This window comes from Sphaeramia orbicularis, chromosome 13 (genome assembly GCF_902148855.1).
Source record: "Sphaeramia orbicularis chromosome 13, fSphaOr1.1, whole genome shotgun sequence".
In the NCBI taxonomy this organism is placed as follows: Eukaryota; Metazoa; Chordata; class Actinopteri; order Kurtiformes; family Apogonidae; genus Sphaeramia; species Sphaeramia orbicularis.
In genome coordinates this window covers 21,100,154-21,115,769 of record NC_043969.1, presented here as the reverse complement: position 1 = coordinate 21,115,769, position 15,616 = coordinate 21,100,154, and the positions used below count along the sequence as shown (strand labels likewise).

Here is a 15,616-nt window from a genome sequence, read left to right as displayed (position 1 = left end):
TATATTTAATAGCACTGTACCCATATGATATGTATGCATGATATTTGCACCTGTACACAAAACTTTATATGAAAGGCTTTATAACAAATGTTTAATGTAGTAAAAGGCTCCATTTTAGCCCAAAACATTTGACTTCTTAAGTAATTTTGGGGCCTGATTTAAACAAACTGCAAGTGAAAATTGAAATTGACAAATGCATTTTTAACAAAATTTAATCCACTCACACATAACATTTTAGGAATAAAAGAATCTTACACTATACATAAAATTACAGATTTTTTTTTATGCGTGATTGGGTGAAAGGGGCACATTGGTATTTGTGTCTATTTACACCCTGGTGCTTCGAAGCACTCCCAATAAATAAACCATTACAATATGTTGAACTCAACTAAAATTTACTAGAACTTCATGCCCCCACTTTCTTGTTCCAAGAAGGAACTGCTGTCTTCTCTCAAGTTTGAGAGGTCAGATTAAGTTTTTAGTCATAGCAAATTAATGGGAGCGTTTTACAGTAGACCAGTTATTATCTTCTAGGAAATGAAAATAATGATATGTCCCTGAGGTTTTAAATGACTGAACTTTTAAATGTCTCTGATGACACACAAATGGGAGAACACTGCTGACTCCAAACAGCTCTCCTCCTGTCTGATTACATTTGTGTTTTGTTTCACACATAGCTAAATTAGTTCTGCAGAGGATGGGGTTACACTAAGTTTGCCGGTTTGCACTAAAGTAACCCATGGAAGACACACACACATGAAACAAGATAAACATACTTCTTCCTTACACACACACACACACACACACACACACACACACACACACACACAGATGAATAATATGAGGATATTCCTGGCATGCTTCTCTTTGACAGCGACCTCCTGTGTGTTGATGGCCTTATTGATGCTGACAGCCTGCAGAAGAAGAGGAAAGGAAGGGCAGAGGAGAACAGAGGAAAGAAACAGAGCACAAATCAGCCCAGAGTCTCAGAAGAAAAACTAAAAAAAAACCTCTCAAGTGTCAAGTGCTTTGTTTTTTCAACTTGACACTTTTCCACCTTCTAAACAGTTGCTTTTCCTTTTCGATCCACCTGGGAAACAGAAGCGGTGAAGCTCTTAGTGAAGGGTGATTGACCCATTTTCTGCAGAGTTGGTATTCAAGGCAGAGGCTGGGAGGCCTGAGCATGTTGCACCTTTGAGGAAGCAGCAAAACCTCTGACAACAGAAGCTCCACAAATGACAAAAATACAACCGTATGCCTGACGGTATCGCCTACAGAACGCAGACACCATCTCATACTTGAGATTATTGCAGCCTGGAGCTATTCACAAATGTGAAGAAACTACCATCACAGTTAAAATTATTGCTAAATGCAATGATCCCAAAACTCAGAGCCTGTGGATGAGTGGAGGGAGTATCAAAAAGAGGGCAAAATTGAAGCTGCTCCAAGCTCAGCTCAACTTTAAGAGCATTAAATCATTCTGCATCAAAAAGCCGTTAACTGGCAAAGGAAAAGTGTATACTGGTGACAAAAATCAGCCAGGCTAAAGTAGTTTTAGTGTCAGTGTTAACGAAGATTCCTCTAAAATTAGTGCTAGGCGATATTAAACACACAGATCACAGTATTTATACGATTCCAACAGTTTCACTGATTATATTTTTTCTGGGCCTTTATCCACATCCGTTTCTTTCTATCTGGAATACATAGATTATAGAAAACATTTTAAGCCTAGCAACAAATGAAATGTGTAAAATTACGTTTTAGATCAAATAATCAAACCAAATTAAGTCGATCAAATGTGACATCATTGTAAACCCATGCAGTCTACCCAAACCATCCTACTATATAATGCACGTTTTGGCCCCGCCCCATGTCCCATCAATGTGTGATCGATGTTGCAGCACAGAAGGGCGTGCGGGTACAGTGCCACTGTTGCACCATGGGAGGGCACTATCATACAATGGCATCACGGGTACAATGCCGCTAGTAATAATGATAATAATAATAATAATAATAATAATAATAATAATATCAATACAAAAAATTGACCAAAGATGGGGGAATCACAAATATCCCCTTTTTTTATTTGTCATTTCTAACATTACTTGGCATAAAAGCACTGGAAGGAAGAAACAGTGCCACAAATATTAGTTTCACATCTCTATGAAGTAAAACAAATCCCCCACTGCCACTCCAAATTCAAATTAGATTACTGCGTTTACTGTTTAGACTCCTGAACTAATTATTATTGAATGATTATTCATGCTCATCCATCACACAAAACAATGTGTAAGATTTAAAGATTGGATTTATGGTCGGAATTTATTCTCTTAAATCATGTAATTTTCTCCTTAAATGGCTAATGGTTGATTCATGAATATTTAAACACCTCAAGCTATTATCAATCATCAAATCGCGGCCAGAAAATGCAACTAAAATGAACATTTTACGATTTACTTTCATAGAGCTAACACTCTCAAACCCAGTACACTTCAACTCCTACTGCTACATTTTCATTGCCAAAATTTGTATTTCTTTTGTTTTTCAATATACATAACATATACAGTACAACATGTAATATGGCTTTGATTAATACAGATTTTGCTAGGCTTCACAAAATAATAAAATATATGATGTAATCAGTTTGTATGAAACAGAACAAACTTTCACTGTGCACAATGCAGCATATTAAAAATATAACATAAGAAGAAGCAGAATAGCTGGACATCCCCAAAAACGAGAAAGGCCAAATCTCCAAAATTTACTTTTTCATCTCCAATTTTAGCAAAATATCTCTGAATAAAATCAAGAAAGATTGGGAAGAAGAAACTGACAGGGTTATTGATGACAATGACTGGAATTGTGCTCTAATTCGAGTGAATAACAGTACATCTTGTTACAGACTTAATTTGATACAGTTTAAAGTTGTCCACTGTATCTACTTAACCAATTACAAACTCTCCAATATATATCCCAATGTCGCACACATTTGCAACAGATGTCACATGTCACCTGCAGACATGACACATGTTTAGGTTCTGTCCCCGACTACATAATTACTGGATAACTATTTTGTTTGTTTGACTGTTTATTTATTTTGAATATAACATTAAAATCAAACCACAAAAAGACTTATATAAAAAGAAAGGAAAACATTCGAAAAGGAGCGGGATGAAGTTTAATTTATAATCTCCTGCCTCCTTACCCCATCCTTATACCTACCCTAAATTCCTATGTCAGATCCCATAAGAAACTCAAAAATCCTACTCATATCAGGTTAAATTCTGACAAAGTACAAAACACAAAAATGCTATACATATCAAGGATAGACACTGCCTATTTTGCAACAGCATTTCACATCAAAATAAACTCCGTCCCTTTTGTAGCAGTAATAATATCCATATCGCAAACACAATTTTCAAACATCTTGCTGTGGCATTAGACATAAAGTTGATGTCATGTGTGGAAATGGCTATTTTTGGAATAATATCTGACCCTCAAATAATATGGAGAAAGTTTAAGGACAGTATTGCCCTTGCATCCTTATTAGCACACAGAAGAATTCTGCTGGAGTGGAGGTCGCCTTTTGCCCCCAAAGTTTCCCAATGGCTTAAGGACCTTATGCTATACTTAGACCTGGAGAAAATGAAGTACAATCTGATGGGGGCACCCTGGAAATTTGAGTCTGTTTGGGGTTGTATGATTGAGTACATAGCTAAATTAAAGACACTACAGAGCTAATGGAAAGCTCACCTCTACTACAAAGTCAAAGTTACAATTATCTGCCTATGATAGGAAGGAAGGATGAGTCACGAACAGTTGTTTTTCATTTTTTGCTCTATCAGTAAATATATGTGTAAACATACATATTCTATTTTTTATATTGCGTATATGTATGTATATATATGTATGTATGTATATAAAATTTTTTGAAGAAGGACCGGGGGGGTGAGGAGGGTGTATTTGTGTGTAAAGCAAAGTGTTATTGAATTTTTGTTCCTGGAAAGGGGGAAAAAAGAAAAGAAGGCGCTTTTTTGTTTATTACACATTGTACTTCCTGTGAAATCAATAAAGACATTAAAAAAAAAAAAAAAAAAAAAAAGCAGAATAGCCAATAACTGCTACACTGCTTTCTTTTAACCCTTTCATGCATAGTGGTCTCTCCAGTGGACAGCTATTCTACAGTTGTTCTCTTGTATTTTCATGGATTTTGTTGTTTTAGTTCCATGTCAGCCAACACATTGGGCACTCATGCATCATCCCATACACTGACATTCATACCATTACTGTAACTTTGCTTTCTTGATAAAATTGATCCGCAGTAACATGTTTGAGTGTAAAGTAATTGCTTATTATTTTTATTAGACTGTAATTAACACCAAAAAGTTTTTTTTTTTTTCATATTATCTCCATGAAGTGAGACTAGTATTAGGGTATATTAAAATGTGACAAAACATCAGATTAGCAGCATGAAAAATGTTTTTATTTTATAGTTTTCACACAGCATATTAGTAAATACATGTTTCTTTGCTTCAGAAATTGGACACATGGTGTCCGGCTGAGTGGACTTTTTTGCAACTCCATGAAAAATAGATTCATTAAAAAAAATTTCAAATGCTTTGTTTTTTTTTTTTTTAATCCAGTCCAATCCAACTTTATTTGTAAAGCACAGTGGATTAAAGTAATGTACAGAAAAATAAATAAAAACCAAAATAACAGAGTAAAATACAAGAACAGATTAAAAGACAGAACTGTAAAAAAAAAAAAAATAATAATAATAATAATGAAATAAAATAAAATAGATAAAAATACAGAAGAATAGATAAAACCTAAATAAAAGAATAAAATACAAGAATAGATTAAAAACATAAAAAAGCTGTACAATTAATGCCAAATTCAGGAAAAATAAAAACACTCAGTAAAAAAATCTTGATTAAGGTTCTCATAATTCATGCATGAAAGGGTTAAAGCATACTATTATCAATAAGCCTGTATTTGCTATGATCTGACCAGTGTTTTAACTATTACTCTGAAGCTGTTTGTCTGTCTGGGACCATGTACCTGCTAGCATCCATAATGTTACAAAAAGTAACTGTTGTGTTGTAAAAAAAAAAAGTATACATAATAAATAGGGGTCCCAGCACAAGCAAAAACCCACTGTCACATCCAGGCTATTCATTTTTATTTATCTGAGACATAAAATGCTATCTGTTTTCTTCTTTAGGCTCCAAGATTGCTTCTCTGGTTCAGATTTTAAATGAGCTGTCCTCTGCCTGCATCTGGCTGACATATCACATTGCACCTCTGAGGAAAAATCTACCAAGAAAATCATAAATTACACCCCCTCACACACACATTCAGAAGTATGCTAAAAAAACTGAACCGGAAATATGAACGCTGACAAATCAAAGTTTTAGTTGCATTTCATCATTATGGTTTAAACGCCGTTGGTAAGTGGTGATGACGGTCGGGGTCACGAGAGGACGGGAAGCCTGTTTCATAATCTCACTTCCCACAGATGTCCTGAGCCTGCTCCTCCTCTTCCAGTATGTGATCTGCCATATCTGGAAGTTCATCGTGAGGAGTCTATCTATCTATCAGAGGCCTCCACGGGACGAGGAGGAGGAGGAGCGAGGAGACAGGAATGAAAGGGAGAGAGGCAGAACAACTTGGAAGCTGTCGGTGTCAGTAGAAAAAGACGAACCTCGAGAAAGACCACCTCTGTGAAAGGAAAAACACCTCTGAACTAAAAAAACAACAACCCCCCCCCCCCCCCCCCCCCCCCCCACACACACACACACACACACACACACACATATATATGGGTTCTGGACTCATGTAAAGAAAAGCACAACAGACTACACCCCAGTCCCGTGCTCTGTCAACTGAATGACATATTATCACCAGTGACTTGGCAAACACGAGCTCACAAAAATCTAATTTACAGGCTGAAATAAACTAAAGCGGGACTGTGAGAGGAAGAAGAGGAGGAGACGGAGGAGGAGGAGGTGGTGGTGGTGGAAGAATGCAGAGTTGGCTGCTGTTTCCACACATCTGACTTCATATTTAACACCGTCCACCTGCCTGCGCTCTGCTCTGTAATCCTGAAAATGATGAGCGTCCCCACAGCGTGTGGCCCAGATGATGGCAGCGTGCGCTTCCACTCTTGCCATTAAACACACATGATTTTGATTAAATATGAACACCGGAGCTATGACACCTGTCCTGTTGCATCAGGAGTGAAATCTGAACCACAGCTCTGTGTGATAGAGCCAGTACTATAAAGGTCAAACACAGTGGCACTGCATGACACCCTGCATGGCTGAAAAAGAGGAATTACAAATCTAGCAATATACAGATGGTGAGATGTGTGGAAACACCCAAACTGATTATGTGATCAAACTACAATATCCAACACGGAGCATTAGTTTAAATATGCCAGCCTTTTTTTTTTAACTGTTCCAATTCAGCGTTTCCATCAAATGGCTGTACAGTCCCCAGTGGTTTTTCAGATATAAATATCATTCAATGTTTCTGCTAATGCTGACGCTACTAAGGAGGTTAAATCTCCCAAAAATAATTGAGATACAAGCTTACGTTGAAACATGTGTTTACACTCTGGTCACCTCAGCGCTGCATTAGCAAAAAAGGAAGTGACTTTCTTTGTCATTTCCTGCCACTGTTTCATCTATGGAAATATCTCATATGCAATTACATCTAAAAGACGCCGCAGAAATGACTGCAGGCTGAAACAATGCTAGTTTAACATCAGCTGCTTTTGGACACTTAAATGACAGCAACAGCAATTTAATAATATTGCATTGTCCCTGTCAAGCTCAGAAATCAAGAGATGATTAAAAAACACTTTTGCAACTGGTTCCCACATGAGGATGACCCAATTAGTCCACAGTGAGACTTTGTACTTTGTGTTTGGGTTGAATGAGAGTGCCAGCTGCCTAGGACTCCTGGCATTGGCCGAGGTAGCTTGCTGGCATCGATGCATCAATGGTCTATTAGCTCCTCGCAGCGTGGCCGACAAAGTGAAACCATGAGATATTAAAGTAGAGGCGAGAAGCAGGTGATTATGGGAGTGAAGAGCAAAGATCAGCTCTGTAAGGGAGATGTAGACTGGTGGAGTTGACAGACCCACGTCACTGCATCCACAGGGAAATAACCTCAGCTCTGCACGTCCACCTTTGTACTTTCATTTCTTGCTACCATTATTTCTAACCATTCATCCAATATTTTAAATTCAATGACAGCTCAAACAAGCACAAAAGTCTTTTAAGCATCCTGGTATCTACAGAAACATCTTTCCCCCCACAGCTTTGGCTTCAAACAAAGTGTTATTGATACAGTGTTGAAAGCATGTTAAGTTAGTCCTGGCAAGCTCCAATTGGCCCTTCTGTAGAAAGCAGCGCATTGATATGCTGATCGTAGCCTGTGTCCACTGAAGGGCCAGTGCGAGTTGCAGCGAGAGGAAGCATCTTCTGCCTGCTAAAATCAAGCAGCTTTCACTCACTGACTCACTTCGCTGTCTTCTGCTTCGCTTTTCAGCATCTGACTAATGCATGCCTCTGCAATTTGATTTCCATATTAATCCCAGAGATATGACAGGGCACCATGGTCTTTCCATGACAGTAGCACTGAAAAAATGGTGCTCTTGGATATTTTTGTCTCTGCTGTGGCACATTTTATGTCAACATTAATAATGAGACAAACCCACTGCCAGCGGTGCTCAATCATGAGAAAATCACAGTGGAAAACCTCACAAGAGCCAAATGAAAGGGGGCAGAATAAATTCGGAAACACTTGTTCTCACTGGGTTGAAATTCTCATCGTTAGGAGGCGGAGGATGTGTCCTTATGCGACCCTGATGATTTAGTATGGGAGTGGAGTGATTAATCTTAGTTACAGCACTATGATTATCTGAGCCCAGTCATTTAGGTCTAGAGCAGTTGTTCTCAATCTTTTTCTCCTGGGTCCCCCTTTGGAGGACGAAAAATCTCCAGGCCCCCCTAAACCCCAACAACATTGTAACAGTGGCACAATTATAATGTTTACTGAAATAAACATCAATTTTGTAACAATACTTTTTGCTTTTCTTTGAATAATTAGTTGTGCAAATTAAGAATAACTTAGATTTTTGCTTGAACAATACAAATAAACTCAACAAGACTGTTCCCGGAGACAATATTTTTCCAAATAAAAATAGGAAATGCGCAATTATCTTACAACTATGACAATAAAGTTACTTTATTTTAGAACAACAAAGAAATTTAACAATATCAGTGGCTGCAATGAGCCGGTTTACAATGTACATCTCAGAACATTAAATTGCAAACTGTACAAACTATGCAAAAACAGAAACATTGCACATTTTTCTTTCCCAGTCCAATCCTTGTCCATTCTCCAAACCTAAACTCTTTGTCTAGTCTGGTGACAGATCACTGTGTCAGTAGGTTGGTTTGTTGTACGTCCCTAAAATGAGTCCAGGGTGATCCAACGCCAAGACATTAGCTCCACCTGTTACATGTTCTAATCTGAAGAAAAAAAACAACACCCAGCAGTGACACCCCCCCCCCCCCCCCCCCCCAAGTTTGAGAGACACTGGTCTAGAGGAAGAAGATGCAGATTTGAACAGGATTTATAGACATTTTAGCTTCACACATTTGTGAAATCATCCTTCCTCATGGACTGTCACATCTTCCTCAGTAGAAGGAAAAGGTGTGCATTCTTAAGTCTGACTTTAGTATTTATTTGTCAACCAACAGCATCACACTGTATTTATATCTTGGGAATAACGCTGTACAATATATCCTTTTCACAGTGTTATTGCAGTGTGTGCATCTGCAAAAGTCACATTGCAATTAATGCTATGTCAAGTCAATCAAACTAACTCAAACCTGTCATGCTACAACATTACTGTTGCTTGACACAAGAGGAAAAATTGCATGGTTGTCATTTTCTGATTAATGTGCAAGTAAGATATAAAATAATTTATTTCTCTAATACTATTTGGATGCATAGTTTGGTGTTACTGAGTGAAATGCACAGTTACCCATCAATCACAACCATTTTTGATCACATCCTGCTCTTGCTACACATCGACCATAACTAAAAAAAAAAAAAAAAAAAAGTGTATAGCAGAAAAACACAGAAAATGAAGATATGGCTCAAAAACAAAAGTAGCATCACTTATCTGGAATTATTCTGGTGGCATAAGGGATGATGTCAACTTAACATAGGTACTTCGTCGACAGTTCTTTGTACCTCTTAAAAACATCACCTTTGTTCAATAGAGTAATATTTCTACTTGTTATTATTGTTTTTACTTTCTGTGCAGATTCACTCCCATGCAAAATGCCTCCTATCATTCTGGAATAATTTATTATTCCCAAAATGAGCCATTCAAGCCGTTTGGTGAAAATTCCTGTTCCTCCCATTGTCATATCAATGAAAAAATATTGCTTTTGGATTTTTTGCATTTAACAACATTGTGCAGTGTTACTTGGAATCAGCATTTGAGATGTTTTTCAGTCCACTGTGACATGAGAGACCAAAATGAGGTCTGTCTGACGTCCTCTTGCAGAACCATGATAATGTCTTTCTCAACACAACTTTATTTGTAAAGCATTTTAAGAACAACCACTGCTGAAACAAAGTGCTGTACATCAATCTTAAAAACATATCTATAAAAGAAACATGCAATAAAAAAGCAATAAAAACAATAAAAGTACTAAAACAAGAGAAGAGTTTCTTGCTGGGTCAAAAGCCAAGGATCATTTTTAATAAAAACCACAAACTAAGTGGGAATGGCTTCATGCTTTTACTCCTAATTGAAATTTACAGTCATGTCTGACCTCATCTGTTAACAAATTCATTTTTTCTAAGCTATGAGTACATTAAGAGGCTTTTTTTCAATGTAACTGAATGGTGGTTCCATGTCATGCTGCTGAGACTTGTCCACATACTGAAATCAGACAGACAGACAGTGGAAGGGCTTAGATTCACAGCAGCACACATGCACAGGCGTAATGCTGAGGTGTGGCTGAGAGGCCGTGGTCACTGTGGCTGACGCACCGGGGGTGGAGGTAGTGTTGGTGAGGAGGTGGGGGGAGGGGAAAGAGGGGTTTACAGGCGCTCGCTTCGGCTTCCTGTGTTGGCACACCCTGCACTGCCCATTTCCTGGCTGTTTGCTGAAAAATGCCCAGCTCCACCGCCCCTTCCTTCAGCTAAAACCATGCTCAGTCAACCCAGACTGTGCCTGAGACAGTCAGTCAGGCTGTCATTCCTTTTCCCCCCTCTCACATTTCCTGCCAGCCTCTTCCAGGTGTCTTTAAAGCTCAGCTGAATATACTAAGACCTCTACGTCACTGTGTGTTCAGACTGTGTTCTCAGTTTGCTAGAAGAGAAGCAGGACGACATATTCACCAACCAAAAACTATACAGGATTTTACCTTTTGTCACTGTGGTTTATGAGTTTCTGATGGTATTCAAGGTGTGTTTACATCACTAATATATGTGAAGTAACACTATTATCATTTCAGACAACCACATACTACTTAGTTTAGACTTCTATGTTCAAATAAGGACTCACCGCACCACTAACATGAACATTTCCTTGAGTATTTCAACAAGGAAAGTTTGACAACTAAATATACAAGCCCATTTTGTCCAAAATAATACAACTTGCCTCAGTACAATATGCATGACCAAACATAAACACATGGAATCAAAAGCCAGCTTCACCACCGTGACATTCCCTCTCCTCACACACACTCATTCACCACAGATGACAGCATCATAAAATGGTACTTGCCATTAAAAAAAAAAAAAAAAAATCAGATAATAAAAGGAAAATCTGTTTTGCCAAAACATTTTTCCAGGAGTAACTCCACCCGATTGAAAAGGTCAGGGTGCTAAACAGGGCCCTCTGTGTTGCTTGTTTAAGGACTGTTTTACGTGTTGCATCTGACAGGAACATCCGCTCCCATAGACCGGTCACTCCACACCTCTTGAAAGGAGCTAAGCTGGCAATGAGAAGAGGAAGGTAGTTGAAAAGATGCTCTATTTCAGAACACTTCATTTTTCCAGTATAACCAAAAGCACAAGGAAAAGACCCAGCTGTGGAAATGATAAACAGAGGCTGTGCAACTCTCTTAAGACTGTAACAATGTTCATCATCATTTTTCACAATGAACTGGATTATTTAAAAAAAGGTTCTTTTCTCATTTCTGTTTTTAATTTTACAAATATAACACAAACACAAACTCAACTGACAGCACTAAACATGGTAAAGACAAGAGCTTACAATATCACACAGGGAAAACCCCCCAAAATTCCTACAGATCAAGCACTTGGTGACAGTGGAGGCAGGTAAAACTCCCTTTATAACTTCTAATGTGTTAGTGTCAAATAGTGTTTAAGACTACATAGAGTGGTGGCTAAAAACCAAGAAAGGACTTCAGAGCTAAAGTATTGCAGTTGTAAAGTAATTATTTCATCACACATCGTATTAAGAAAAATAACAAAACTACCAAGTATAAATTTAGCAAATATTAGATCTGATAAACTTGTAATAAAGACAGTATAAAAGACTACATCAATAATAACAAATAAGAAATTATTTTATGTATGTTTACTTCGTATATACAGCCAGTGTGCAAAAATCTGACCACTGAGATGAGCTTAAATAGTGTCAATTTGGTTGAAATTCCAAAATTAATTTATTCATAGCAGGTCATATTTCCATTTCAATAATAAGAATGCATATTACAGTTTCCTGATATTGGACAGGTCTAGTAAACATATCCATGTCACCTATAGGCTGTCACAATTGTGAAATTTTACGTAATAATTAATTAATTAATCAAAGGTCAGAGGAATAATTACTCAATTATTTAAATTATTTTATTTAAACAACTGTTTTGTATGACTGGTTTTATGTCAATAGTAGGGTATAGCACAAGTCCAACAGTCTGATGAAGAAGAATGACAGAAGGGTCCTTTACTGGCACTAGGACACATATAGTAAATAAAATACATTTCTGTCTGTTTAACATAAATATCTGTGCAAATTTGACCCAAGAAAATGACTACTCTAACTCTGGGGACATGATGATGACAGGTACCAAAAAAATTAAATGAGACATTGACACTAAAAAAGCCCTGATCAAATCTCAAGCAGTGGAAAGTGATATGGAAAAAGGTCTATAATGGCCATACAAAATAATCACAGTTCACTCAAATGATGTAATAACTGTGACAGGCCTGGGTGTCTTAGCGCTGTCTGCAGCATCAACACCGAGCACAACAGCATGAAGGCTGATAGGGTGAAATGAAGTGTCAGTCACATATAAACTCCTCAGAATGTAAATGGGAGTTTGTTTTCTACAGAAATCCCTGTGCTGCTTCCAGCCAATTGCAACAGGGCATCGGGAGGTGATGCACATAAGCCCAGTGGGATGATCACATCTCTTAAGAGCCCATTAAGAAGCATAAAAACACAGAGCTTCAGGATGCTTAGGGTGTGTGACTTCAGAACACCGGGCTTCTGTTCCTGAGGGCAGAGGTGGAGGGCAGCAGCTGGTTAAAGACGCTCACAGACACGCACATATACTGAAGGATGAGCTGTGGCATAATTAAACTCTGAGGCCTCCACCCCCCTGGCAGGTTTATGGCAGACTCTCATAATAAGACAGCTTTCTACAGCCCTGTGTGAAGGAGTTAGTCCTCTTCCTGCAAGGCTGGTGATGTCATGACAATGTATTATAAAAAAGGAACATCTGTGCTCCTAAAACCAAGTGCTCCAACACTCAAAATTTGTGAACTTCACAGACTCCATGTGTGGGTGTGATCTCCTGAAGGATTTGGTGATGACTTACGTAGTGATGTGACACCAATTAAAACCATCCCACAACAGTCCAACTCTTGCAGCAAACAAACTGTTGTTTGACTGGCAAGTGCCAAATCAGTTTGTTCTGTTCCTATAAAGAAGAATTTGCTGAAGTGATGTGGATGCAAATGTAGATGTTTAATTCATGGATTAGACAGGTCACTGCCCAAGACATTTGATTCAATAAAGATTCTGAATTCATAAAAAAAGAAAAAAAAAAAAAGGCTCACAGTAGCCTGCTCTGATATACAGGTGAGGAAAGCGTATCACAAATTATGAATAAGGCTCTGAATTGACAAATGGACTCTTCTTTCCATATTAAACACTGTGTATATTAATAAATCAGGAAAAGGATGAGGTTTCTATTAGACCTGTGTGACATGAAGAAAACCTGCGACATGCGATCATACAGTTCAAGGTTGTAATAACAAAATGATTTGCAACAAACTGACCTTGCCACTAAACTGAAACCACATAATAAATGGAGGGTAGTGCTGACCAAATGGTGCATTCAGGGCTCCCTCTGACTGGTCAATGGATGACACAGGTAAATAAAATCATTTATCTTGCCCATCCTGATTCCGGCAGCCATGTTTGTCAGACATGATAAAAATGTGACGCAAGCCCCACTCATGTATTTATTTAATATGTCACAATAATGAATTAATGAGAGAAAAAAAACTCTACTTTTGCTTTAAAACAGCACATTAGGGTTTTATATTAAACATAATACAGTGTAATAAATCAGAACAGATATTAGGGTTGTAATCAAATATGACCACTGTTAATATTTCTGTATAAACAAATCAAACATTCATTGTTATTGCGTGTGGATATGTGGTAAACACATCCAAACAATGCAAAACAATCACATTGCAGATTTTCCTCATATCATCCAAGCCTGTCAGGTACAGTGAGCCACTGATCTTAAAATGTCATATGATACTGGAATGGAAAACCTCAGTATAAACATCCGTCAGAAATACTTAGAAGCAGATACACTGCTCTATAACAAAATGCTTCCAGAAAACAAGAAGTGAAACTTTACCAAATCTGGGTCACTTATGGAGAAAAACTAAGCAAATGTACAACTGTATTTTACAATAGTTTTCAAGACACAGCATTGAGTCAAAATGTGAAATGCTATGAATTAATGCGAGAATGGGTTTTACTCAAAATACATGTGTATCTCTGAGCTACAAAACACCGTCACATCACAATGCATTCACTTCTTCACTTTATGAATCCATGACAAATGATAACTAGACATAAAACGATCTACATACTGTACATAATAACAGTTTCTCATTCCAGGAACATTAGCCATCCAACACATTTGTCATTTCTTACCCAGTTCACTTTTATCAACTAGAAGCACTCGGAGAGCGCAGACCTCCGCCAAGGCTGATCAGTGCCCCCCCCCCCCCCCCCCGTGGGCCCCCCCACGCCAAGGAGGTTATGTTTTTGCCAGGGTTTGTTTGTTTGTTTGTCTGTCTGTCTGTTTGTCTGTCCGTTAGTGTGCAACATAACCCAAAAAGTTATGGACAGATTTTGATGAAATTTTGTGGTCTGCCCCCCCCCCCCCGTGGGCCCCCCCCAACCCTGATCACCACCAAAATTTAATAATTTCTTCCTTATCCCATTTCCAACAAACCCTGAAAATTTCATCAAAATCTGTCCATAACTTTTTGAGTTATGTTGCACACTAACGGACAGACAAACAGACAAACAAACCCTGGCAAAAACATAACCTCCTTGGCGGAGGTAAATATGTAAGACTCTGCATATTTTTCCTCTGAAGAAGATAATTTTTGTAACTTATCTTGAAAAAAATTGCTAAAAACATTCTTCAAATGCACTACTTTAATGTATACACAGGAGACTGTGGGAATGTACAGTGTCCTTGCTGAGAGTCTGGCATCTATCTGGGTTTTGTTTTCATACCACTGAGTTTCACTAAATGCCAAAGAGCCAAAACATAGTCCCAGAGAAAAAAAAAGGCAGGCAAGCAAACAATCCAACCTGCCTGGAGTAGTTCTGCAAGATCTGTAACACTTGCCAACAGTATCACAATAATCTACACAGTTAAAATGAATGGACATGAGCTGGAAGAGAATTACCATCACTACACCTACGCCATGTCTGTGCTTCATGCCCCGACCGGCTTCATGTAGGCAGCTGAGATTTATTTCAGAGATCATAGTGGTTTTCCTGTTTGGTTACAACAGAAACTGTCTGGATCTGGGGCCTCTGAATACCTTCCCGGACACATTGATTGTCCCATTTCCTGAATTGTTTCTTACAGGATCTCCTCCATACAAATTTCTCATGTCTTGGAGAGAGACAGAGGGCTCTGGGTGGGCTTTCATCACCCACCCACCCTCCCCCACATCTGTGCAAAGGCTAAAAGTACACCCATCCATCCATGCAGGCTGTGAAAGGCCAGTCTTGTTGCTTTGGCTTATGTGCACCTGCTCCAGTACACTTTGGCCACTTCGCCTGCCTTTGGGTCTCTATCACATCATTCACAGCACGATGAGTCCAAGCCAAAATAAAGGCACAATAGATACATGAGATTTAAATGTGCAATGCAAAAGAACACAATGAGATCCACTATGATATCAGTGTATTCGTGTAATGCAATAGTAGTTACATCATAAACAGACATTAACGCCATTTGGAACCCACATTCTTGTCACATATCAGCTGAAAACCCAG

General features: G+C 38.3%; 1 protein-coding gene across 3 annotated transcripts in view; it reads right to left on the bottom strand.

Annotated features, from left to right (window-relative positions):
- hip1 (huntingtin interacting protein 1) overlaps positions 1 to 15,616 on the bottom strand; it is a 71,424-nt gene that overhangs the window by 43,341 nt on the left and 12,467 nt on the right. For all 3 annotated transcript variants that reach the window (XM_030151908.1, XM_030151909.1, XM_030151910.1), the window contains exon 2: positions 851 to 914. In XM_030151908.1, coding sequence (XP_030007768.1) covers positions 851 to 914 — 64 coding nt within the window. The remainder of the gene's footprint in view (positions 1 to 850; positions 915 to 15,616) is intronic.